At 45.2% G+C, this 27866-nt stretch overlaps 1 protein-coding gene across 6 annotated transcripts in view; it reads right to left on the bottom strand.

The window, feature by feature from the left end:
* Nucleotides 1–8505: 8505 nt before the first annotated feature.
* Nucleotides 8506–27866, bottom strand: part of LCORL (ligand dependent nuclear receptor corepressor like) — a 201461-nt gene continuing 182100 nt past the window's right edge. The window contains exon 7 of one of the 6 annotated variants that reach the window (XM_050947280.1): nucleotides 8506–9403. In XM_050947280.1, coding sequence (XP_050803237.1) covers nucleotides 9220–9403 — 184 coding nt within the window. In that variant the 3' untranslated portion in view covers nucleotides 8506–9219. Of the gene's footprint in view, nucleotides 9404–17172; nucleotides 18437–20332; nucleotides 21411–23454; nucleotides 24917–27866 lie in introns of those variants that run through there. The other 5 variants (XM_050947276.1, XM_050947272.1, XM_050947284.1 and 2 more) reach the window with 5 other exon arrangements.

Raw genomic sequence — 27866 nt, 5'->3', positions numbered from 1 at the left:
TGTTTGTTCTTTCTGGAAGATGTTGGCAGGCTTCCCCATGCAGTATAGGACTTAACATTGGTAAGGAAGTACATGGGTGATTTGTAAAACTTTGGTTCTTCTTCGAGTGATTGCTCACATCCATTCCAGTTAGGTGTGCGCGCCGCGCGTGCACGTTCGTCGGAAACTTTTACCCTAGCAACTCCAGTGGGCCGGCAGGTCGCCCCCTGGAGTGGCGCCGCCATGGCGCCCAATATATATCCCTGCCGGCCCACCCGCTCCTCAGTTCCTTCTTACCGCCGTGTCGGTCGTTGGAACTGTGGAGCGCGGCATAGCTGTCCTCCACGTCCCTAGCTCTCCTTGTTTTTCTATCGTTATCTCTATTGTAGTTGTTAATTAGACTGTTAAGTTAGATAGTAATAGTTAAGTGTTAAGTAGTTGTAAATAGTTTTTCGCCGGGGGCTTAGCCCTTCCCGGCACCCGGCACCGGGCTCATGCCTGGTTCGCCGGGCTTCAAGCAGTGTGCGGCCTGCAAGAAGCCTATGCCCACCAGCGACCCCCACGACGCGTGCCTGAAGTGCCTGGGGGAATCGCATAGATCCGACAAGTGCCGCATCTGCAAGGCTTTTAAGCCAAGGACTAAGAAGGAGAGGGATCAAAGGCTCCGGACTCTCCTCATGGAGGCGGCACTTGACCCGGCGGCTTCGCAGGCCGTGATCTCGGCGCCGGCACCGGATCGCACCGGCACCGAGAAGACTCCCCGGCACCGACCTTCTCCGGCACCGGGGACAGAGCCTAGGCCGTCGAAGTCCATTACTCCGGCCAGGCACACCCGAGTGGAGCGCCCGGCCTCAGCATCGGCCGCGGCGCCGCCGGCACCGTCGACTCCGGGCCCGGCGGGTCCGTCGAGTCCGGTGCCGCCAAGCTCCCCCATGACATCTGGGGTCGAGATAGTGGTGCCATCTACACCAGAGACTTTCGCCTCGGCACGGGACCTCATAGCCATGACCGAGCCCACTCAGCTACCACCCCCGGTACCTCCGGTGCGGGTCGTGTCCAGAGGCAAGCCTATGATGTCGGCACCGTCCCGGGACTCTCGTTCTCGCTCCAGGTCCCGACGTCACGGTCGCTCCAGATCCCGCCGCCGCTCGCAGTCCCGGCACCGCTCCCCTCAGCGGTACCGGTCGCACTCGCGGCGCCGGTCGACACCGAGACGATCGCGGTCAGACTCCAGCCGCCGTTACCGGCACCGCGAGTCCAGGAGCCGATCCAGACGTTCGCCGCACCGGTCGACCTCCCGGTACCGAACCGGTGGCAGGTCCCGATCCCGGCACCGAAGCGGCGCCCGGTACCGATCCAGATCCCGGCACCGTGGCAGAACTCGGTCCCGCTCCCGGCACCGTTACGACTCCCGGCACCGGTCCCCGGCACCGAGACGATCGCCCGTGCCGGCCCGCGCGGACCCTTACCATCCAGGGTCCGCCCCGCCATGGCCCTCTAGGCAGCCGTCCGTGTCTTCGCTGGCGGACAGTGGGTACGCGCTGGGCACCGACCGGCAGGCGGCGCTGTTCAGCGAGCCTCCACAGCAGGACCCAGCCCCACAGCAATGGGGTTTCTGGACACCCTGGGCATATCATCAGGCCCAGGGCCCCCAACAGCTCCCTGCTAGGCCGGCGACTGCGGAGCGCAGGGCACCTGAGGCCTCGTTGTCTCGCCCCCCTCCCTCCCCGGATGGGGAGGAAGGATCCAAGCACCAGGACTCCACTTTGGCTCCTGAGGCAGAGGCGAGGGCCGAGGGAGACCCCCCTTTAGACACCCTCTTGCCGGGGGTCTCCTCATCTTCTTCCCCTGATGAAGCGGTGGCTGGGACCTCCTCCAACAGCCCCCCCCCGCTGGACCTCAGGGCGCACCAGGACCTCCTCCGGCGAGTAGCCCAAAACCTGAGTCTACAAGCCGAGGAGGTCTCGGAGGTAGAGGACCCTATTGTCACCATCCTCTCGGCAGACGCTCCCACCAGGGTCGCCCTGCCGTTCATACGGACCATCCAGGCCAACGCCAACACCATCTGGCAGTCTCCGGCCTCCATTCCTCCCACTGCGAAGGGCGTCGAGAGGAAGTACATGGCTCCTTCTAAGGGCTACGAGTACCTCCACGTACACCCGACTCCGTGTTCCCTGGTGGTCCAATCCGTCAATGATAAAGAGCGTCATGGTCAGGAGGCTCCAGCCCCCAAATCCAGGGAGGCCAGGCGGATGGATCTCCTCGGCCGTAAGGTGTACTCGGCTGGGGCGCTGCAACTCAGGGTCTCCAACCAACAGGCCCTGTTAAGCAGATACGCCTTTAACTCCTGGGTGGCAGCAGACAAATTCAAGGAGCTGTTGCCACAAGATGCTCGTCAGGAGTTTGCGGCCATCTTAGAGGAAGGCAAGAAGGTCGCACGCACGTCCTTGCAAGCCTCTCTGGACGCTGCGGATTCGGCTGCCCGTACCCTCGCGTCGGGTGTAACAATGCGTCGCCTCTCCTGGCTGCAGGTTTCCGGCCTTCCGCCGGAGCTCCAGCACACAATACAGGACCTTCCTTTTGAAGGCCAAGGGCTGTTCTCGGACAAGACAGACCCTAGACTCAAGAGTCTAAAAGACAACCGAGTCATCATGAGGTCACTGGGGATGCACACTCCAGTGACGCAACGCAGACCCTTCCGGCCGCAGCAACAGCAACAACAGCGCAGGCCGTATCTCCAGTTCCGCCAGCGGCAGGACCTTAACAGGCGCCGCGGCAGGAACGGAAGGCGCAGGCACTCGGGGAACCAAGGGGGCCAAAACCAAGGCTCCTCTAAGCCCCCGCCTGGTCCCAAGCCTTCATTTTGAAGGTGCGCCCGAGGGCGCAGTAACAGTTTCCCCATTGGATCCTTTCCCCCCGTTTTCCAACCGCCTTTCTTTTTTCCTCCCGGCGTGGTCCCTAATAACATCGGACCGCTGGGTCTTACGCACGGTGCAGTCGGGATACCGCCTGCAGTTTGTTTCATTTCCTCCTCCCCGCCCCCCTTCCTCGTCCCTCTTCAGGGACCCCTCTCACGAGCAATTCCTTCGGCAGGAGGTGCAGACGCTCCTCGGCAAAGGAGCTATAGAGGCGGTGCCGGAGAACGAGAAAGGCAAGGGGTTTTATTCCCGCTACTTTCTGATCCCCAAGGCCAAGGGAGGCCTCAGGCCCATCCTCGACCTGCGAGAGCTCAACAAGTACCTGGTGAAGTTGAAGTTCCGCATGGTTTCCTTGGGGACCATTATCCCATCCCTGGATCCGGGAGACTGGTACGCCGCCCTCGACATGCAGGACGCGTATTTTCACATTGCTATCTGGCCACCCCACAGACGTTTCCTTCGCTTCCTTGTGGGGTCTCTGCATTACCAATTTGCAGTCCTCCCATTTGGCTTGTCCACGGCCCCGAGAGTGTTTACGAAATGCATGGCAGTTGTTGTGGCGCAGCTTCGGCGCAGTCGTATCCACGTGTTCCCGTATCTGGACGATTGGTTGATTCGTGGCACGTCGCACCAACAAGTCTGCAGCCATGTCCGTGTGATCACCGACATGTTCGCCGCTCTGGGCCTCTTGGTGAACACAGACAAGTCCACCCTAGCCCCCACACAAAGGGTGGAATTCATCGGGGCCGTCCTGGACGCCACTGTGGGCAGGGCCTTGCTGCCATTGCAGCGGTTCCAGGCCTTGTCGGCCATCGTGCAACGGCTACAGACAGCCCCCTTGACGTCAGTGAGGACGTGTCTAACCCTGTTAGGCCACATGGCGGCCTGTACTTTCGTGACCAATTACGCTCGGCTCCGCATGAGGCCACTCCAGCTGTGGCTCATCGGTCATTACAGGCCGACAAGACAGCCACTAGATATGTTAATCACGATCCCCCAGGGGGTCTTAGATTCTCTCGACTGGTGGCTGGACCAGTCAGTGTTGTGTGCGGGTCTCCCCTTCCACCCATCTCAGCCCTCGGTGTCCCTAACAACAGATGCCTCAGATCTCGGCTGGGGGGCCCACGCAGGGACCCTGAGGACGCAGGGCCTGTGGTCCCAGGAGGAGGTGCGGCTACACATCAACATGCGGGAGTTGAGAGCGGTCCGTCTTGCTTGTCAAACGTTCTGTCATCAGCTCCAGGGTCGTTGTGTCGCGGTGTTCACCGACAACACGACGACCATGTATTATATCAACAAGCAGGGCGGCACCAGATCCTCCTCCCTGTGCCACGAGGCGATACGACTCTGGGACTTTTGTGTAGCCCACTCCATTCACCTCATGGCTTCCTTCCTCCCCGGAGTACGGAACACGCTGGCGGATCGATTGAGCAGATCCTTCCTGTCACACGAGTGGTCCCTCCGCCCAGACATCGCCCTCTCCATCTTCCGGAGGTGGGGTTATCCCCGGGTGGACCTCTTCGCGTCCAAAGGGAACAGGAAGTGCCAAGCGTTCTGCTCCTTTCAGGGCAGGGAGCCCGGGTCGATAGCGGATGCCTTCCTCATCCAGTGGTCGACCCACCTGTACTATGCGTTTCCCCCATTCCCGTTGGTCCACAGGGTCCTTCTGAAGGTGCGCAGGGACAGGGCTCACGTGATCATGGTAGCCCCGGCGTGGCCCAGACAGCACTGGTACCCCATGCTGCTGGACCTGACCATAGCCGACCCAGTTCCCCTGCCCCTTCATCCGGACCTGATTACCCAGGAGCACGGGACCCTCTGTCACCCGGACCCGCAGTCGCTGCACCTAGCGGCGTGGCTCCTGTGTGGCTGACTGGCTCTGAGCTGCGCTGTTCCACGCCGGTGAGGGAGGTGCTCTTGGGCAGCAGGAAGCCGTCCACAAGAGCGACATATTTGGCCAAATGGAAGCGCTTCTCCTTTTGGTGCGTGGAGAAAAATCTCCGCCCTATGGAAGTTTCAGTAGCCGACATCTTAGACTACATTTGGTCCCTCAAAGGGCAAGGTCTGGCCATATCGTCGTTACGAGTCCACCTAGCAGCTATCTCCACCTTTCACCCGGGTGCGGATGGTCGCTCTGTTTTTTCCCACCCGACGGTGTCTAGATTCCTTAAGGGGCTGGAACGTTTATACCCTAACGTCCGTCCCCCTGCTCCAACCTGGGATCTTAACCTGGTGTTGTCCCGGCTCATGGGGCCCCCCTTTGAGCCGTTAGCTACTTGCTCCCTGCTTTACCTCTCTTGGAAGACGGCCTTTCTAGTAGCTATCACCTCAGCTAGACGGGTGTCGGAACTCCGGGCTCTTGTGGTAGACCCCCCATATACGGTCTTCCACAAGGACAAGGTGCAGCTGAGACCACACCCTGCTTTTCTCCCCAAGGTGGTCTCAGCCTTCCACGTCAACCAAGAGATATTCCTCCCGGTTTTTTTCCCGAAACCTCACTCCTCAGGCAGGGAGCAGCAGCTCCACTCGCTTGATGTCCGTAGGGCTCTCGCGTTTTACGTGGAGAGGACTAAGCCCTTCCGCAAATCCCCCCAGCTTTTCGTGGCAGTAGCGGACCGCATGAAAGGGCTTCCTATCTCCTCCCAGAGGTTATCCTCTTGGGTAACGTCCTGCATCAGGACCTGCTATGACTTGGCCCACGTCCCTACGGGCCGTGTGACTGCGCATTCTACCAGGGCGCAGGCGTCGTCGCTGGCTTTCCTTGCCCGTGTGCCCATCCAGGAAATCTGTCGGGCAGCGACCTGGTCATCGGTCCACACCTTTGCTTCCCACTACGCCCTGGTCCAGCAGTCTAGAGAGGATGCGGCCTTCGGATCTGCTGTGCTCCGTGCCGCGACTTCTCGCTCCGACCCCACCGCCTAGGTATGGCTTGGGATTCACCTAACTGGAATGGATGTGAGCAATCACTCGAAGAAGAAAAGACGGTTACTCACCTTTGTAACTGTTGTTCTTCGAGATGTGTTGCTCACATCCATTCCACACCCGCCCTCCTTCCCCACTGTCGGAGTCGCCGGCAAGAAGGAACTGAGGAGCGGGTGGGCCGGCAGGGATATATATTGGGCGCCATGGCGGCGCCACTCCAGGGGGCGACCTGCCGGCCCACTGGAGTTGCTAGGGTAAAAAGTTTCCGACGAACGTGCACGCGCGGCGCGCACACCTAACTGGAATGGATGTGAGCAACACATCTCGAAGAACAACAGTTACAAAGGTGAGTAACCGTCTTTTTTAGCAAAGGACAAACAAAATAGGGCTGTTAGGAGAGGGATGTGATTTGACACTTTCTCCCTTCCCACCACCCCCAGGTGATTACCGTTAAGAAACGAGCTTTGGCAGTCCGGTTAAAAATGTACACTGTTGAAGTTCTGAAAGTCCCATTTAGAAAATATAGGGCAGATGCTGGGTGTGGCTTTATCTGCTTTGAAGTATCTTAATACCTGCTAGAGTGTGTCTTGATGTAGTACACTGGTGATAGCTGAAACAGCATTGCTAGTTTCAGGCTGAGCAGATATTTATTTAAAGGAGAAAAATCCTGATTTCCTGCAACTCGTTTCTAGGAATAAAATCACAACCCAATAAGCCACAATTGGTACAAAAAGCCACGCAGGTTGCTATGAGCACATCACCCTGGGGTCTGTCTCTGCCCTGGCAGAATCCATTTTTACAGTCTCTCTCCTTGTAGTCAGAGCCTTCCACTTTCAAAACTAAATGCTCAAATGTATTTCTTCTGCTTAGCTTTCCTCCAGTAATTTTCAAAGCTAATCAAGAAAAGAGACAAAAGCCTTGCAAACAAATCAAACTATTTCTCCTACAGGCTGTAAAGTAAGATATTTCTGTTATAAAATATTTGTCCTGCTGAGTCAATCTGCTGCCTTGATCATCCTAATGCGAAGTCAAGGGATGATTAAAATGTGTACAATGTATGACTTTTGTGTGTGCTCTTCTGCTTGTTCAGGTTGGCCACTTTTGTTTTGTCATACTGTCAGATTGTCCTTCCTTAAGGTCAGTGTCAGTACCCTAATTTCCAGGAAGTTAATGCTCTTGTTTTTTCTAATGGGACTAGGTATCTTGAGTCATTATGTTATTGAGATATGCAAATCTCTTTGGGCAGGGGGGAACCTCTGTTGTCCAGCTATTCTGAAAGGAGGACAGGAGACGCCTGATATGGATTTAATCAGCTGCAACTTTATTATTAGATGTCTGGGACTATCCAGCAGATAAAAGTATACACTGCAGGTAATCAATTTATTTTGTAATTACTTGAGGGGGGCTTCCTCCAGCTCCTCCTCTCTTTTCCATCCAGGCCTCTCCAGCAAATCCATTGTCGGGGCCTTACCATCCCCCTCCCTCCCCTCATAGGAGGGGTAAGGTGGGCTATAAGAAAAGGGGGGGTGTTGGCTCCCTTCTATGCCAACCATAGGAGCCCCAAAACCCACACTGTTCCGTTTCTTTAACCAGCACCTCCTTTTTAAGTCCTTTACCAGGCCATTTATCTGGTCACTAGATGCCTTCCCTAGGGAGTACCTGTACTGGACATTTGCCCCCCACTTTCCAAATAAATTGCGACATTCAGCCTACCACATGTCGTGCTCACTATAAATAAATGTTCCTTAACCCCTGCTGTGGAGAACGCAAAAAACCCTCCCACTTCACTGACACCAATATGGTAGTGAGGGAAAAAATTCTTTCCCAGCCCCCCTAAAAAAGAAATGACTAGTACAATGCCCACAGCAGGTTCAAACCCCACCTGATAGTCACACATCAGAGGGAGGGACAGTTGGTGCTGCCTTGGCCGCTGCGTGGAAAAAGGGGTTTCCAATGCCAGGACTTGCACCTTTAAAGCCTTCCTCCTTACATTCCAAGGGTATGAACAAACTACCCGCCAGATCGGTGGGTAGCGATCGATCTATTGGGAATCGATTTATTGCGTCTCATCTAGATGCGATAAATTGATGCCCGAATGCGCTCCCCGTCGACTCCGGAACTCCACCAGGGCGAGAGGCGGAAGCGGAGTTGCCGAGGGAGCCACGGCTGTTGAGATAAGTCGAAATAAAATACATCGACTTCAGCTACACTATTCTCGTAGCTGAAGTTGTGCATCTTACTTTGACCCCCTCCATCCCCCAGTGTAGACCAGGCCCAAGAGGGTGAGTCAGTGCTGTAAACAACCAGGATACTTTTGTTGTCTAAAATTTATAAACAGATTACTGTCATTGAAAGACACTTCTTCCAGGCTATTGATTCTCTTGGCTCTGTATTATCAAGGATGGAGAACTCAGTGAAAGAACCTTTGCTCTGTCCATAAAATAAGTGCATCTAGAAAACGGAAATGTGCAGTATAGGTTTCTTCTGAGTAACTAATGTAACAGCACACTACTATCAATACAATTTTTATTAGACATGTCAAGTAACCATAGCTGAGGTTATGGTTTAGGCTTGATTAAAAATCTCTACTAGGTAATGAAATGGAAACATTTACATCGGCTTAAGAGGTATACTGTTGAAGTGTGAAATTAATTCTAAAATGCAATAAAGCAATTAACTGGAAATTTGTTTACATCCATTTTAATTGGTGACAGGAAGATTCATAGAAACAAAACAAAATAGACCACTTATCAGAAACATCAATAAAAAAAGTGCAGATACAGGTTTGTTGAATGACAATCTTTCAAGAGATTTCTCCTGCAAGGCTGGCCTTTCTTTTAGACTAGTTTTTAAATATTGACATTCTCAGGATAAGTGGAAAATAACCCCCACCCTCAACCACCTAGAGAAGGAAAACATACTGTGCAATCTGATTGTTTTGTAAATTTTGAACATTGAGTGAGATTTTATACATCTTTGCCTTATCTTTTTACTGCTTTGCTTCGAGGTAGTCAGTCTCCACCTGTTACAGAATTGTTTCTGAATCATTGCCATAAATGTTTACAGTTAGTGACCCATGTCACAAAATATATTAACTTTCATGCACAAAAATAAAAGTGGGATAATTATATAATTAAACTTAAAAGAACATAAGCCTCCAGCCCCCCCAATGAAATACTATTAAAAGGGAAACATCTGCTATGAGATTTGTACGGCAAAATTCCATAATGGTCAAATGCAAACCTTCATGTAAAAAACATACAAAGAGTACATCAAAATGAATAATGCTAATGATTTTAATATAATCACAAGAGATCATTTCAAGATCAATTTAATAAATGCTTATGATTCAGCAAAAGAAAAACAATGTACAAAATAATAGTGCAAGAATAGCTGCAATCTATTTGTTCTCATCAGTTTTGAGATTTTGGTTAAAAACTTTACAGTTGGCAAGAGATACTGTTGCAAAATTCAGATTCCACTCAGTGGGCTGATTGAGGCACTTCTTTACGGACTTCAAAGGTTGAGTTGCTGTGTTCATGTCAAATGAATTCTGCTTCTCGGAGGCTTTCATTTGTATCAAGCTGGGGGAGGGGGAAAAGGAGATAAAGAACTTATAGTGTAGTATTTTTCATCCAAACCAGGCACATCACCATGGGTCAGAGGTGGAGAGGCAATTTTTTTTTTTTTTTTTGGCTACCACAAACCCACCTAGAGGCACCAAGTGGGAGTGGAGCACTGCCAGGGCTCTGCACAACATCTAGGCACACTCAGGGTTTTCCTCACTGTAAGATTAATTCAAATTATAACTCAAGCATTGTCCCCAACTCAAGTCCTGTCCACAGACCCTTAATGCAAGTGTGCTAGAGCTTTAAATTTAAGTTGGCTGGTCCATCAGGGGCTATTAGGCTACAGCTCAAATTAGCACACCTCATCAGCTGCTCCTACAAGTGGTCAGTGCAGTTTGTGTGTTCTGCAGTATTGCCCTGCTCATGCAAGAGGCTAACCTGAGAGGTGTTAACAGCAGTCAATCTATAGCCCCAGTCTCTGCCCCAAAGTTTACTGTGTCTGCTTATTACTACATTAATCTAGGTTATATTTACAATAGACACACACACAATGGATATACTAATATTTCCCTGGTTGTCTGGTTTTTGTGTTTTTTTTGGAGCGGGGGGGTGGGGGAGATCATTAAAAAAAGACTTCCTCATGGGCACTGAAATCAGGCTGCAGTCTACAATTTGTTCAATACAAAAACCTCATTAGTGAAAGGTAGTGTGCCTTCAAAGGTCAACAGGACACGGGCTCTAGAAAGCAGGAGGGCAAAATTCCAAGCTAATTGCAAAGCTCCTATACATATTTTCTTTGTCAAAGGAGAATGTATTGGAGCTAGGTGCCCCAGCAACTGCAGAGTAGGATTTTCAAATGTGCTCAGCCCTGGTGTTCACACTTTGCAATTGTCAACATTGTTTTTTAAGGGATTCAAAAGAGAACTACAAAAATGATTCAATTTCTGGAAAGCTGGACAGTGAGAATCCAGGAAAACTCAAATCCGTTTACATAAATCAAGGTTAAGAGTGATACTCAGCCTGAGGCTTGTGAGCTGCAAGTGTCTAATGTCTCCTGCAGCTCTTCGCAGCACATGCTATTAAAACACTGATTTTATTTATTAATCAATCAGACTGATTGTACTGTTGTTTAACTATTTGATAAAATAATACTTGATCGGTCATTTTGCTGTGAGAAAATATATATTAAAAAAAGTTAATTAGACCACGAATTCGCCCTACTGTGGCTCTTTTGGGTAACATTGATCGCTCACTGTCATAGGCTGGCAGAACCTACATATGATTTAATAGACAAAGGCACAGCACTCCAGTGGCTAGATGCTGAAGCTAAATTAATTGACTGGAAATAAGCTGCAGATTTAACCCTCGTTACTGAAACTTACCTAGGCAGTGGAGATTTTGCCATCAACTGAAGTCTTAGCTATCCACTCTCAATGTAAAAAATGTGCTCTAGTTCAAATAAAGTCATGGGCTTGATGCAGGAATCAGCTGGTGAAAGGCTATGAGCTGTTGAGGTCAGACTAGTTCCAGAGGCTGCTTCTAAGCCTTAAAATGAATTAGTCTATTTTGAAATGGATCTAAACCTCTATATCAGCAAGAATTTCTGTAGCTGAGCTGAGAGTCAGAGACAGAAGCTTGGAACAATGGGCTGCTTGCCTGAGCTTGAAGCCTCTGCATGGTGCTGCATTGGGGGAAAGCTGACCACACCTCTGTCTATATTAACAAGGATAAATTTGCAGAATGTGTGGGAAAAGAGGATTGGGGCAGACATGGAAGTTGTGCAGCACTGCCTGCTCTTACAAGTGGGGTTCACTTGTCTGGACACACTAGTTTGAAACATAACTACCTTGTCTAGACCAGTCGTTTTCAAACTGTGGGTCGTGGAATGTAAGGCACTGAGTTGCGGCAACTCTCATCAGCACAACTGACCAGGCCGTTAAAAGTCCCGTCAGCAGTGCTGCCTAGCTAAGGCAGGCTAGTTCCTACCTGTTCTGACACCACGCTGTGCCTCGGAAGCAGCAAGCAGTAGGTCCGGCTCCTAGGTGGGGGGGCCACGGAGCTCCAAGCACTGCCCCTGCCCCAAGCACTGGCTGTGGGGGGTGGTGCCTCAGGCAAGACCTGTGCAGAGCTGCTTGTGCATCTTTGCTTAGGAGCCAGACCTGCTGCTGGATGCTTCCAGGGTGCAACGCAGTCCCTGGTGCCAAGACAGGTGGGAAGTCTGCCTCGCCACACCAGCTGACTGGGAGCTGCCGTTGGTAAGGCAGCACCTCAATCCCCTGCCCTAGCCCTGAGCCCCTCCTCAAACACAGAACCCCTTCCTGAACCCCAAACCCCTCAGCCCCAACCCAATCCCCTGCTCCAGCCCCGAGCCCCTCCCCAGCTCTGTTGGGTTGCGGGCATCAACACTTTTCAACTGGGTCGCCAGAAAAAAAAGTTTGAAAACCACTGCTCTAGACCACAATAGGTTAATGTGCATGTGTCTGTTTCTTTTAATTAGTGCTTCGCAGGTACCACAGAAAAAAGTTGCAGGTTTTTACTGTAGGAAAGCGGTTTTAAATAAACGTATATTCTCTTTACAGAACATGTGATCTAAGAAAGGATGGTATTAAGTAGACATACACATTCCATTCTCTAACTAGAAATGGTAGTGAGAACATTCTGTAGACTAGAATCTGATGCATCTTTCTAAAGATAAGGACTAGGGCCTGTGCTTGAGTCAGATTTCAAAAAACTATAAAATTTCAAAACCAAAGTTTCTATGACTACATTCTGGTCTTAAATCACTAGCTCACGCAACTCCCTTGTTCAAAGCAAAGCTCACATCCCTCATGCAGGACCATGTACTGTACCTGCCAAATTTTAAAGCAAAGCCATTCTGAGTCACTGAGCTTCTCACAAAAATGAAAAAAAAAATTGAAAAGTATTTTTGCATTCTGGCAATTAGAAAGTGACCCAATTTGATTATTGCCTGGTAGTGTCCAGATGAGCTAATTTTATTTACCTAATGGGGAGGCATTGCCTGTATTTTTATATTGCTGGGTCACCCAGGAAGCTTTTGGATTAAACTGATGACAAACAAAATCTGCTTTTAATGAATAAATATTAATGAAAAAATGAGTTTAATATGGAAACTAGCCAAGCATATGCTAACTAGCATTTGTCACTTGGGTGGCTAGAAGACAATATTTCCTTTTTGCAAGAAGTTTTGCGGTAAGAAATTTGCATTCTGAAACAGGTCTTCTGAAAGTTTTGAAAAAAAATCATATAAATAGTGAGCAAGCCCAAGCCCAGAATAGCATGGTTATTAGGGCACCCAGCAGTAATGTGGGTGACCCATGTGCAAGCTCGTGTTTTGCCTGATTCAAAGCAGGGCCTTGAACCTGGGTGCATCTGTCTAGCTATTCCATCCTGCACCAGAGGAACACTCCTGGGGAAAACAACGTTTCCATGAAACACTGCAGGTCTGACTAAAAAAGAGTGGTGCCTAGTCACATAACCTTTGTATCTTGTGCAGGTTTCTGGCTTAGGAGAGGCAAGAGTTAGTTTTCTAAAAAACGAGCTAAGCAGCAGCTGAAGCTTGTTATGTAATACAGCTCTAGGAAAGTGATTATCTTTATCTGGACCTATTTGTGGTAGCTATCACAGCTTTTAACAGGTATTTAAAAGTAGAAATAGCCAGAGTGTGTGCATGTGTATATATAATGTGTATGTATGTGTAGTAGGGCTGTCAATCAATCGCAATTAACTCATGCAATTAACTCCAAAAATTAACTGCAATTAAAAAATTAATCACACTGTTAATAGAATACCAACTGAAATTTAAATAAATATTTTTGGATGTTTTTCTACATTTTCAAATATATCGATTTCTATTACAACACAGAATACAAAGGGTACTGTGCTCACTTTATATTTTTTATTAAATATTTGCACTGTAAAGATGATAAAGGAAATAGTATTTTTCAATTCACCTCATACAAGTACTGTAGTGCAATCTCTTTATCATGAAAGTGCAACTTACAAATGTAGATTTTTTTTTGTTACATAACTGCACTCAAAAACAAAACAATGTAAAACTTTAGCCTACAAGTCCACTCAGTCCTACTTCTTGTTCAGCCACTTGCTAAGATGAACAAGTTTTGTTTACATTTATGGGAGATACTGCTCACTGCTTTTTATTTACAAGAATCAAGAATCATATGTCACCTGAAAGTGAGAACAGGTGTTCACGTGACACTTTTGTAGCCAGCGTTGCAAGGTATTTACATGCCAGATATGCTAAACATTCATATGCCCCTTCATGCTTCGGGCACCATTCCAGAGGATATGCTGAAGACGCTTGTTAAAAAAAATAATGGATTAATTAAATTTGTGACTGAACTCCATGGGGGAGAATTATATGTCTCCTGTTCTCTCTTACCCACATTCTGTCATATATTTCATGTTATAGCAATCTTGGATCATGACCCAGCACTTGTTCATTTTAAGAACACTTTCACAGCAGATTTGACAAAATGCAAAGAAGGTATCAATGTGAGATTTCTAACTATGGATACAGCACTCACCTCAAGGTTTAAGAATCTGAAGTGCCTTCCAAAATCTGAGCGAGACAAGGTGTAGCAAATGCTTTTCAGATGTCTTAAAAGAGAAACACTCAGATGCAGAAACTACAGAGCCTGAACTACCTAAATAAATAAATAAATAAATAAATACATAAATAAATAATAAATCTGCTGGTGGCATCTTACTCAGACGATGAAAATGAACATGCATCAGTCCACTCTGCTTTGGATAGTTATTGAGCAGAACCTGTCATCAGCATGGACATGTCTTCTGGAATGGTGGTTGAAGCATGAAGGAACATATGAATCTTTAGCACATCTGGCACATAAATAACTTGTGACACTGGCTACAACAGTGCCATGCAAATGCCGTTCTTACTTACAGGTAACATTGTAAACAAGAACTGGGCAGCCAATGTAAACAAACTTGTTTGTCTGAGCAATTGGCTTAACAAGAAGTGAGACTGAATGGACTTGCAGGGTCTAAAATTTTACATTGCTTTTTTTTTGAATGCAGTTTTTTGGTACGTAATTCTACATTTGTAAGTTCAACTTCCAAGATAAAGAGATTACACTACAGTACTTGTATTAGGTGAATTGAAATATACTATTTCTTTTGCTTTTTACCGTGCAAATATTTGTAATAAAAAAAATATAAAGTGAGCGCTGTACACTTCGCAGGCTGTGTTGAAATTGAAATCAATATATTTGAAAATGTAGAAAACATCCAAAATGTTTAAATAAATGGTATTCTATTAACAGTGTGATTGATCGCCACTATTTTTTTAATTGTTTGACAGCCCTAATATATATATATATATATATGTGTGTGTGTGTGTATATATATATAAACATGCTGCTTCTTTTTTCAGAGGGCATGACTAAACAGATCTTTACTAGTTTTTTTTTTACTTTGTAAACAGATACTAAGGCCTGGTCTACACTACGTGTTTAAACCAAATTTATCAGCGTTAAACCGATTTAACCCTGCACCCGTCCACACAATGAGGCCCTTTATATCGATATAAAGAGCTCTTTAAATCGGTTTCTGTACTCCTCCCCAATGAGAGGAGTAGCGCTGAAATCAGTATTGCCATGTCGGATTAGGGTTAGTGCGGCCGCAAATCGATGGTATTGGCCTCCAGGCGGTATCCCACAGTGCACCACTGTGACCGCTCTGGAAAGCAATCTGAACTCGGATGCACTGGCCAGGTAGACAGGAAAAGCCCCGCGAACTTTTGAATTTCATTTCCTGTTTGCCCAGCATGGAGCTCTGATGAGCATGGGTGGCAATGCAGTCCCAAATCCAAAAAGAGCTCCAGCATGGACCGTACGGGAGATACTGGATCTGATCGCTGTATGGGGAGACAAATCTGTTCTATCACAGCTCCGTTACACAAGACGAAATGACAAAGCATTTAAAAAATCTCCAGGCTATGACAGACAGAGGCCACAGCACAGTGCTGTGTGACAAGCGTAAGGGAAAGCCAAAGAATCAAATGGACACTCATGGAGGGAGGGAGGGGGTACTGAGGATTCCAGCTATCTCACAGTCCCCACAGTCTCCGAAAAGCATTTGCATTCTTGGCTGAGCTCCCAACGCCTGTAGGGTCAAACACATTGTCCGGGGTGGTTCAGGGTATATCTTGTCAATTTACCCCACCTCCCCCCCCGTGGAAAAAAAGAAAAAAAAACCCATTTCTTGACTTTTTTCAATGTCGCTGTATGTCTACTGCATGCTGCTGGTAGACGCGGTGCTGTGGCACTGAACAGCAGTATCCTCTCCCCTCCTCCTCCCCGGTGGCAGACGGTACAGTACAAAATGACTGATAGCCGTCATCATCCTGTGAGTGCTCCTGGCTGGCCTTGGTGAAGTCGGCCAGGGGCACCTGGGTAAAAATAGGAATGACTCCCGGTCATTCCTGGCAGATGGTACAGAATGGCTGGTAACCGTCTTCATCATAGCAACTGGGGGCTAAGCTTCATCAGCCCCCCCCCTTTTATGTCTAAAGAAAAGATTCTGTACTGCCTGGACTATCATAGCAGCGGGAGGCTGGGCTCCTTTCCCCTGCCACCGTTTAATATCCTGCCTGGACTATCATAGCAGCTGGAGACTGCCTCCCCCTCATTTTATCTCACTAAAAAGTCAGTGTTTTTTATTCCTGCATTCTTTATTACTTCATCACACAAATGGGGGGACACTACAGCGGTAGCCCAGGAGGGTTGGGAGAGGAGAGAAGCAATGGGTGGGGTTGTTGCAGGGGCACCCCCTAGAATGTCATGCAGCTCATCATTTCTGCAGGATCTGACACGGAGCGGCTGTGCTCTCTGGTACACTGGTTCTCTAGTACACTTGCCCCATATTCTAGGCAAGACTGACTCTTTTTAGATAAAACATAAAGGAGGGAATGACCCGGGGAGTCATTCCCATTTTTGTCTTTGTGCCCCCAGCCGACCTCAGCGAAGGCCAGCCAGGAGCACCCATGACAGCAGCAGACGGTACAGAATGACTGATAACTGTCATCTCATTGCCAATTTACAATGGCATGGCAGACAGTGCAATAGGGATGGTAACCGTCTCTACTACCTTGCAAAGGCAAATGAATGCTGCTGTGTAGCACTGCAGTACCACCTCTGTCAGCGGTATCCAGTACACATACGGTGACAGTGACAAAAAGCAAAACGGGCTCCATGGTTGCCATGCTATGGCGTCTGCCAAGGCAATCCAGGGAAAAAGGGCGCAAAATGATGGTCTGCCATTGCTTTCACGGAGGAAGGAATGAGTGACGACATTTACCCAGAATCACCCACGACCCTGTTTTTGCACCATCATCCATTGGGATCTCAACCCAGAATTCCAGTGGGCGGGGGACACTGCGGGAACTATGGGATAGCTACCCCAGAAATTGACGCTAGCCTCGGTACATGGACGCACACCGCCAAATTATTGTGCTTTGTGTGGCTGCGTGCACTCGACTTTATACAATCTGTTTTACAAAACCGGTTTATGTAAAATTGGAATAATCCTGTAGTGTAGACATACCCTATAAGTCCCTAACCCACTTCTTTCTACTGTATGATTGTTGAGCTGGCCAGAACAGGTCCATCATCTACCTTTAGCTCTGCCGCTCACATGGAATGATTTATCTTATAGCTACCTGTGCATCACCAGAGAACTTCTGCACCTATTACACAGTACACATTTTAAAAAAACAAAACTACCTGATTATATCGGTACATTTATTTGAAATATACTTTGAATTATGAGATTTACAATGAACACAAAAATAGTAGAATTCTTTCCTAAATACCACTGTGATTATGCAGTACATTTCACAACTAACTTTTAAAAATGTTTTGTTCTTCAAGCAAAGCTTAGTATGTACAGTGCTGCACTCAAGTATTGTGTTCTAAGTAATAGAAATGGCTGCATAAATGTCTCACATCTACAACTGTTCTGTCTGGTCTTTCCACACAGACACCTTTTGCTGGGAAGTGCAGAGCTGCAGATTACACCATGACCCTAACAGTAGTCCTACCTCTTTTCTCCACTTCCAGTGGAGTCAATTACTGGTCTGTTTACGAGAGTGGGGATTCCAGTCTCTGTTGCTTCATCTCCAGCTTTCCCTGACCTCAGGAAACCCCTCCACAGGTGCTCCACAATATAAGGCTGGGCATGTGTGTGTGGTTGGGCCAAGGTGACCCCACCAACTCAGTGGGAAATCAGGAATCATTTGCTTGCTGAACCCAGTCAGCTTTAATTTACTTGCTCTTCCGCTCTATAGTCTGGCCATCCCAATGTTCTCCAAGGAGTGATAAGCAGTGGTCTCTTCAGGAAAATCCCCTAGCAGCAGCTTCTGGAACCATACTGTTGCATGCTTTGGTGGGAAAGGGGGAGAGGAACCAGTGCTCAATTAATTACAGGACATCTATATAGAGATGGCGCTGTCATCAACTAATCCCTGAGATCTGAAAGTTCTATGTTCCAAGCAGCCTGCCAGATCCAGGGCTGGTCAAGCTCTGCCCCCAAAAAGGAATGAGTTGAAGGAAGCAAAAACTCTTAGTTTCCTATTCACAATGCAAGAAAGCCTCACATAAGGAAAGATATGGCTCACTTCAGCAATCTCAGACAAACAGCATGAAATTGCAATTTCAGGAATCTTCCTTACACGCAATAGAACATTTTGCCTTACAGCAAAACTAGTACCAATTTGCTGAATTTAAACTAAAGCTGTAGAAAGACTAAGTTTCTAGTTCTGATGCAGAATGTTTAGTATTACTGCAATGAGGTCTGTTTCAGGTGCATTAACAGTAGTACATATTATGAGGGACTAGGTGATAGATGCATTCATCTTGAAAATACGTGGTTTTTGAAGTTAGACTTGGGTGCTTCCATGAAGTGGTATTTGAATTGGGGTCATGGAGTACTCAGCAGTTCTGCTTGCAAATCCTCCCAGCAAAGACAGTCCAACAGGATTAAGAGGCCCTATGAAAAAGAAGCGAGCAATTAAAAACTGAACTTTACAAATACCTATATTTTTTAGATTTCAGTGTTTAATGGACAAAATTTGGCAACAAAAACCCACATTAAAATGCCTTAAAAATTAAAAAGCTGCCTTTATCCTCCTTTAAAACTGTGCTGTCTCAAACCAGCCCGTGCCCTCCAGCTGTAGTGGCACTAATATTGTTGATCTCTTTATTATAAGAGACATAATTTTCTGAGAAGTACAATATTTCCAAGTCAATGATTTAAAAGATTTCAAATATTCTTGGAATGCAAAGTAACCGTGTATCATGCTCACTCTTGCCTCTGCTTGTAGTCTGTAATTAAAAGCCTGTTATGGCAATCAGACTATTCCTATGGCCTTTCATGACCTCAAGCAAAAGAAACAAGCATTTATAGAATTCAAAGGGTTAAATCATGGCTTTACCATAAGCCCCAAGTGAGTACTGTGTGGTTGCACTGCCCAAGGAATTAGACTGGGAGGCAGAGGCACCAGAAAATAATGCTCTCAAAAGTTCTTATTTTTTCAGTGGTTGTGAATTGTATTCTTCAGGGGAAGCAGATGAAGTGGCACCTACAGTATGGAGACTACAGGATTTATTATAAAAAAAATCTGGCTAGTTATATCCACAGAACTGCTGGGTGAATTGCAGTGTAGCAGTTTAACCTCTTAGACTAGGTCAGTCCTGGGCATGGCTGTGAAAACACCATAATATTATAATAATAGGAGATATACCAATCTCCTAGAACTGAAAGGGACCTTGAAAGGTCATTGAGTTCAGCCCCCTGCCTTCACTAGCAGGACCAATTTTTGCCCCAGATCCCTAAGTGGCCCCCTCAAGGACTGAACTCACAACCCTGGGTTTAACAGGCCAATGCTCAAACCACTGAGCTATCCCTCCCCCCATCAGTTAAATTATAGGACAGTTGTACTGTGCAACTGACTCTAAAAATGGCATTGTGGAGTTACCTATTTTTTGTCTTCCAATGACTTCCAAATCTGATCAGTTTACAAATAAAAATGTCTTTTTCTCACTGCTAGCCATGCAAACTCATTCTAAGGCTTTGTCTATACTAACACTGTTTTTGGCAAAACTTTTTTCAGTTAGGAGTGCGAAAAGACACCCCCTAACCAACATAAGTTTCACTGACAAAAGTGCTGATGTGGAAGGGCACTGTTGGTGGGAGGGCGTCTCCTGCCGACATAGCTACCACTGCTTGTTGGGGTGGTTTAATTATGCCAGCAGGAGACCTCTCTCCCACCAGCACAGAGCAGCTACAGAGGGTTCTTACAGCTGCGTCACTGTAAGGTCTGTAGTGTAGACATAGCCATAGTCAACCTTTGTTCTTCCTGTGTGATGCATCAGTCAATAATAAAGAATCTGCAACTGGAAATCTCTAAACAATTCCACTGATTATGGGCATGTTGGGATAGAATTTGGCTCCCTCTCCCAGTGTCAACAGGAATTAAAAAAAAAATAGGTAAAATGTAATGAGTCAGCATAAGGAGAATAAAAATTGTGTTCTACTTCAGCCAGAAGTTATGGACTTGATGGAGAAATTACTGGATGAAATAATATGGCCCACGTTATGCAAGAGGTCAGACTAGATAAACATAAGGGTTCTTTCTGGACCTAAAATATTACTCTGAATATACACAGAGTACTAGATCAGCTGAATAAAAAGGTGCAATTTTTCCCAGCCATTTTCAAGAGAAGAGCTGCTTTTTAAACTGTTGTGAAGGGTGTTTTTATGATGTTGGCACGGTTCACTGAATTGTGACCACAATTTATTTCAGTTATCACCACCTTTACTTCAACTATATTTGAATCCATTAAAACTTTCTTGTCAAATCAAAAGTCCCCAGTATAGTAATTCCATGTAGACATCAGTTCATTCCCTTCCCAAACCCCTTCCCTCAGGATTGCTAGTGATATGATTTAATAGATGGTCTGCATGTTTCATAGGGCAACACATCCTTTACTGTAACCTCTTCCCAATAATACAGGGACATGCAGCATTGACTTGAAGCTTTTAAGGAGGATTTCAAAAATACTGGATGGGGTCTCATGGAACTCTAGATCATATAACAAAATATTACCTTGGACAAAAATCTTAATTTTTTACTATAAAATACAGAGGACAAAATATAAATCTTTTAAATCTACAGCTGCACCAGACTCAACATCTCTTCAAATATGGACAGATTACATAATGCCTGTACACTGGAGTTAGGGCAGTCCAGGCAGAAATGTGACACGTTGTTTAGCTGTACCTAAAATTGAAAATCTTTTTGTTGGAGCTTCTAAACGCTACAAAAAAATTATAAAAAATTACGTGTTTCAATTATATTTGTCAAATGATTTCTTAATATAATATGGAGCAACTTTTTTGGTAAAATGGAGAGGTCAGGAATTAAACTGTAGATCCACAAGAATTAGAAGTAAAGGGCCCTGGAAATAGATGGCATGCATAAGGAGATGAGAGAGTAGTTGCAGAAGCAATGCAGGGTCCAGGGAGGCGTTTTAATAATAGGAGATACAAAATCAGGGTTGAAAATAGCTAAATGAGAGAAAGAGACAGAAGTTAGGAGACGCGAATGGATGAAACTGAGGAGCAGACTGAAGGGTTAGAGATTAACACCAAGACAGCCATCTTACAAGACTGAAATTAAGGCTGTTGGGTGGGAGGAAATGGTGGAAAGCTTGGGCAGAAGACAAAAGCTAGCTTGGAAATGTTTTTTATCTTGAAAACATTGGTGCGATCTTGGATAGATGGGGAAGCTGGGAATATGGATTAAGGACATAAAGAGAGAAGAGGGGAGTTGCGGGGCATGGGAGGCACAGGGATGTGTCAGGAAGAAAGAACTACTTACCAGTAACTGTTTTCTGAAAGTATACGTTGTAAGCGATCAATGCTCTGTGTCCATGCTTTGAGTCTGTGACTGGCAGAATTCCTATAAGTATAAAATTCTAGGGAAGAAGGTGGCATGTTGTTCCATAATGCTGGCTAACCATCAGTTCCATCCTCAAGCAAAAGGTGTCAGCATAAGAGAACGCAAGCATGAATTTGCAACTTTACTGGGAAAGTGAATGAGTGAAGGTGGGTCTATTACAATGTATCATTTCAGAGACCACCACCACAATTTGCAGGAATTTTTTTTCTCCATATAGGTACCAATTGCAATAGCTCTTAGAAACTTAAAAGCTTCAAGGATGGTCTATAAAAGACCAAGCAATTAGCCAGAGCTTTTTGCCAAGAGGAAACGGTCACATACAGTGCTTCACAACCACCTTATTCTACTTAATTGCACTAATAAATTGGTTTAACTAAGGTAATAAAGACAAAACATGATTAGGAGATTTAGACATTGAAATCTTGGTCAGGATGCTTGTTTTCACAAGAGACCAATGCTGTGCGTTGTTGTTTGTTGAACAAGATAACCCATCCAAAAGGGCCTGACTGTCCTGCTGGGTTCTCCTGCTGTGATGGATGCAACCTTGTATATTAAAGCTTGAATTAGATTAATCTAAACTCATAATTTACTCTGTAACGTCAAGAAACCAGTATGTCCTGGATGGAGATAAACTCAGAGATATGATGCAACAGTACACATGTGGCTTGTGAATTTACTGAGACTTCTGAATAGTGAGGAAACCATGGGAGACGGGGGAGATTCCAGAAGACTGGAAAAGGGCAAATATAGTGCCCATCTATAAAAAGGGAAATAAAAACAACCCAGGAAACTACAGACCAGTTAGTTTAACTTCTGTGCCAGGGAAGATAATGGAGCAAGTAATTAAAGAAATCATCTGCAAACACTTGGAAGGTGGTAAGGTGATAGGGAATAGCCAGCATGGATTTGTAAAGAACAAATCGTGTCAAATTAATCTGATAGCGTTCTTTGATAGGATAACGAGCCTTGTGGATAAGGGAGAAGCGGTGGATGTGATATACCTAGACTTTAGTAAGGCATTTTATACGGTCTCGCATGATATTCTTATAAACTAGGAAAGTACAATTTAGATGGGGCTACTATAAAGTGGGTGCATAACTGGCTGGATAACAGTACTCAGAGAGTAGTTATTAATGGCTCCCAATCCTGCTGGAAAGGTATAACAAGTGGGGTTCCGCAGGGGTCTGTTTTGGGACCGGCTCTGTTCAATATCTTCATCAACGATTTAGATGTTGGCATAAAAAGTACGCTTATTAAGTTTGCGGACGATACCAAACTGGGAGGGATCGCAAGTGCTTTGGAGGACAGGGTCAAAATTCAAAAAGATCTGAACAAATTGGAGAAATGGTCTGAGGTAAACAGGATGAAGTTCAATAAAGATAAATGCAAAGTGCTCCACTTAGGAAGGAACAATCAGTTTCACACATACAGAATGGGAAGAGACTGTCTAGGAAGGAGTATGGCAGAAAGAGATCTAGGGGTCATAGTGGACCACAAGCTTAATATGAGTCAACAGTGTGATACTGTTGCAAAAAAAGCAAACGTGAATCTGGGATGCATTAACAGGTGTGTTGTAAACAAGACACGAGAAGTCATTCTTCCGCTTTACTCTGCACTGGTTAGGCCTCAACTGGAGTATTGTGTCCAGTTCTGGGCACCGCATTTCAAGAAAGATGTGGAGAAATTGCAGAGGGTCCAGAGAAGAGCAACAAGAATGATTAAAGGTCTTGAGAACATGACCTATGAAGGAAGGCTGAAACAATTGGGTTTGTTTAGTTTGGAAAAGAGAAGACTAAGAGGGGACATGATAGCAGTTTTCAGGTATCTAAAAGGGTGTCATCAGGAGGAGGGAGAAAACTTGTTCACCTTAGCCTCCAATGATAGAACAAGAAGCAATGGGCTTAAACTGCAGCAAGGGAGATTTCGGTTGGACATTAGGAAAAAGTTCCTAACTGTCAGGGTAGTTAAACACTGGAATAGATTGCCAAGGGAAGTTGTGGAATCTCCATCTCTGGAGATATTTAAGCGTAGGTTAGATAAATGTCTATTAGGGATGGTCTAGACAGTATTTGGTCCTGCCATGAGGGCAGGGGACTGGACTCGATGACCTCTCGAGGTCCCTTCCAGTCCTAGAGTCTATGAGTCTATGAGGTGGAGTAATTAAGGTTGAAAATCAACCATTCCATTGGCTGAAACTTCTGTGTCCATAAGTACACTTCTTATACAAATAGCAGTGACAAAAGACAGAGATGCAGAGTCAGAAGCAGGCCTCAGAGACAAGGGAAGACTACCCTGGGTCAGGAATTTTCTAGAGAAAAGTGATAGCAAATCACCAACATACTCCCGGAATTTTCCACAGATAAACAGCAAAACAAATACTGCCAGGATTTTAACACACATATTGGAAGGTAAGTCTCCTAAAGCTTTATTAGTATACTAAATAAGTGATTTGATTTTCAAAAGTGAGGTCAATGGGCACTGAGCAGTTATGAAATTTAAAAGCCTAAATACAGACTGTGCTGGTAAGAAGTCGACTATATTCTTTGGGTATATGTGAAAACAGCACTCTGACTAACAGTCTGTAGGTGACAGAGTCCATGGAAGGAACAATCACATATGACAACATATGTATTGTATGAATACATATTTACACACATTACAATGTAAAATATAGAGATCACATCACATAGGGAATGTTAAATAACTTTATGCATGGAGCTGCAAAGTGATAGTGGTTGTCAACTTCCTCCACCCCCATATTTTCTGCACAGAATTGAATGGAAAAATGTGTAAGATTTGACTACACTATTCAGTAATGGGCCCAGGAGTACGAAGGGCTCTTTACATGCAAAGTTGCACCAGCGTAACTAAAAGTGTGATTCATAAATGATTTAGGGCTTATCTGCATAGGGAGTTACTGTGCAGCAAGCCCAGGTGTCCATCTCAGAGCACCAGCTTTGAAGCAGTAGATGTGCTGAGCTGCACTCTAGGACTTCCACTATGCTGTAGCAGTGTCCATATGAAACATTATTGCACAGGAAGCAGGTTCACTATAGACTCACACCCTGGATTGCTGCATAGTAACTTGCCATGTAGACAAGCCCTTAGTTAAACTAATGCAGAAAGGTGTGCGGACACAGTAAAATCAATATTAACTTGCCTTTATATAGATTAAATTTAAGTTGATTAGAAGAAGCTTAAGCAAACTGAAACAAACCCCTCAAACAAAAATAAGAGCATCTATGCAGGGTTTTGAACTGGTTTAATTTAGTTTTAAAACCCTTTTAAATTAAACGGGTGGATTTTTAATGTGCACAAAAGACTTAAGTCTCTTGCTACTGAAGAGATTTCTGGAGTCACCTCAAGGCATCTCTGCCTCATATCAGACAAACTATCGCAAGGCACTGAATCTCAGGATAGTGTGCAGAACTAAGGTGGGTTTTGTGGTAAGGCACAGATGTTGCTGAATTCAGCTGGGTAAGTCAGATGAGTTTCAACTGTTGGACCTGAAAGAAAAATGGGGAAAAATATTTGACACACAAAACCTAAAAAAAACAAGACAGGGAAGTAACTTTAAAGCTTAATGAGGCACCAGTTGCCTCACACCATAGTCATATTCTCTTAAACTTGACAGACTGGGCCAGACAGATATCGTCAGGTTACATGAACATAAATCCCAAGAAATACTTCAAAGCAATCTAAGTAGTTTTAGCCAAATTTGTGACTAATGCAATAGTAGTCAGGAGGAGTTCTTCTTCCATCAACTGTGAAAACAATTTGAGAGAGGAAATGGGAGTTGCTACACCTCCGCAGGCACAGAATGTATCACCTGTTGACAGTCTTGGGAAGGTGAGCAGACGGAGACGAGCTTGTCTAGAATTCTAAAGTTTTCAGACCTGACCTAGAAGCATAGAAACAAAGAGTCTGGAATCTACGACACATGGTGCCTTTGCATAGTTAGTACTTATGATATTTAGTGCTTTACAAACAAATTGTAAGGTACACAGTGACCTGCAATGAGCTGGAAGAGGCTAAAAAGCTCACAGTGGCTATTTATAAAGGGCTTTCTGAGTGTTTTGAGGAAAGACTGGAAATACGTTGATTGTGGGAAGAAGGAAACAGTTCTCATGCTTAAGGAGTGGAATGAACAAGCAGAGTTTAACAAGGAAGAGTGCAAAGTTGAAGAATGAATTTGGCGTGCAGGAAATGCACTTTGTCCCTGGATTTTCTCCATAGACACTCAGTCGCAGAAGATTGAGAGTGTAGGAAGCTGATATAAAGGTTCAGAAGAAGCTGGGGTTTGGTGAGATAAACAAAGCAGTGGGAGAGAAAAATGAAGAAATTAAGTTGAAGGGAAAAGGTGCGGTTGGAGGTGGAGACTATCATACAGAATGGAGATCAGAAAGGGAATAAGAGGACTGAAAGCTGCAGAGATCAGAGTCTGAAAGTCCTGAAAGGAGTATTGGATCTGACAGGTTGTAGTGCAGGGAGCGAGCAGCAGTAGAAGAGATGAGATAGTAATCAAGTATTCAGAATGAAGTCAGGAAGTGACCAGTGCTTTGTGAAGACCAGTATGAAGAAAATGAACAAGCCAGTCAGCCAAGAGCTGATGATCTAATGAAGAAAAACAGCAAAAAAACCAACAATAACACATGGAGAAATTATGGAAACTGAAGTAATCCAGGGTAACAACTGGTGGACTGAGATGAGAGGAATATGAACAGGAGGTGCTGAAGAGCACATACAATGTAGCAAGGTACTGTTCTTTGGCCAATTAAGAAAAATAATTATATTTAAATTCTAATTGTTAGCTGAGCAATGAAGCTTGTGTGTAACACATCACAATGTCTATTTTTCTTGCAGAGTAAGGATTTGCCTGAATATTTTAAAAAGTTGTTCACTGGCCATCACTGAAATGGCATCTGCTTACTTTTATCACACATCAATATTGCACTGCTAAAAACTATTTGCATGTACCATGGCAAAAGAAAATAGGCCATAAGGGACCCTTGTGATCATCTAGTCTGACCTCCTGTATAATACAAACTATAGAACTTCCCCAAAATAATTCTTAGAGCTGCTATTTTAAAAATACATCAGTCTTGATTTTAAATAGTCAATGATGGAGAATCTACCACAACCCTTTGTAAATCGTTCCAATGGTTAACAACCCTTGCTGTAAAAAATATGTCTTATGTCCAGTCTGAATTTGTGCAGCCTCAACTTTCAGCCACTGGATCACGTTATAACGGAGTTAATTTTCTTGTTGATTTGTTTCCTTAATCTGAGTTCCATCTGCAGTGTTCCAAGAGAAGGGATCTGCTTTTTTAAAATAGTCCATTGGAAATTCCCTAAGTAGGTCGAGACTTCCTTCTTGGATTTCTTTTAGTCTGTTCAAATGTTTAACTTTGGTTCTAGAGGTAATCTTACCCCACTGTCACCTGTTCTTGTTTAAAACTCCTAAGAACATTGTCATAGCCAGATAATAAACCTTACATGCCACCAATGACAAATATGAGATTTCATTGCCAGATTTCACATATAAGCACACCATTATTTCAATACAGGTAGTCGTTACAGATCACAACGGGCCCAATACTGTAAGATGCTACAGTGTGTTGAAGGCGCTCAGTTCCCACTGAAGGCAAACATGTAGGCCCTGATCCTACAATGCATAGCACACATGCAGACTGCTGGCTCCTAGGTGAAGCCCCACTGAAGTCATGTGAATGCAGCAGTTCATATGTGAGTGCTACTCATGGCAGGAGAAGGGCTTTGATTAGGATTTGAGGACACTCAGTTTCTTTATATTCCATATTAGCCAAGAAAAAAGTCTAGAGGAAAAGGCTTACCAAATGAAACTGCAGTACTTCACAATTTTGCCACTATCTAAATTGCATGAAATCACTGCCCAGTTATACAGTTTAAGTGGAGAAATGAAAAAAAAAATCACATAAAAATAAAATATAATGTAAGAAAACAATCAAATCTTTACCTGTGATACAAACATCACCTTGGATAGGTTCATATACAATAGCTGCAATGTTGCCATGTGAATGATGCAAACATTGCAGAGCAATGTTTGTTAAAAAGTTTCCATTAGAATGTTTAAAAAATAAAATATTTGTATTGGTCTTAAATTTTGTTTAAGCTTAGTCTAGATCAGAGACTCTCAACCTTTTTCGAACAACATTCAACCTTAATGGGTTTTTTCTTGATTTTTTTCAGGAGATACTGGGCAAAATTGCTTAAATCAAATGCAAATCACATGGCACTAAAACCCCCCACCTCTTATCTTTGCATCCGAGTGGCACTGTGACTCCATGCACCAGGTTTCAAGTCTGTTCACTCAAATTTTTCCAGGTCACCTCTCCATCATGCCAGCAGGGAAGGGGCTTCATTGTTACAACTCCCAGTTCTGGAAAGGGGCCTGGGGAGGAGGGGGAGAGATTGGTC

This window comes from Gopherus flavomarginatus, chromosome 3 (assembly GCF_025201925.1).
Source record: "Gopherus flavomarginatus isolate rGopFla2 chromosome 3, rGopFla2.mat.asm, whole genome shotgun sequence".
NCBI classification, from domain to species: Eukaryota; Metazoa; Chordata; order Testudines; family Testudinidae; genus Gopherus; species Gopherus flavomarginatus.
This window is presented reverse-complemented; position numbering and strand designations above follow the sequence as displayed.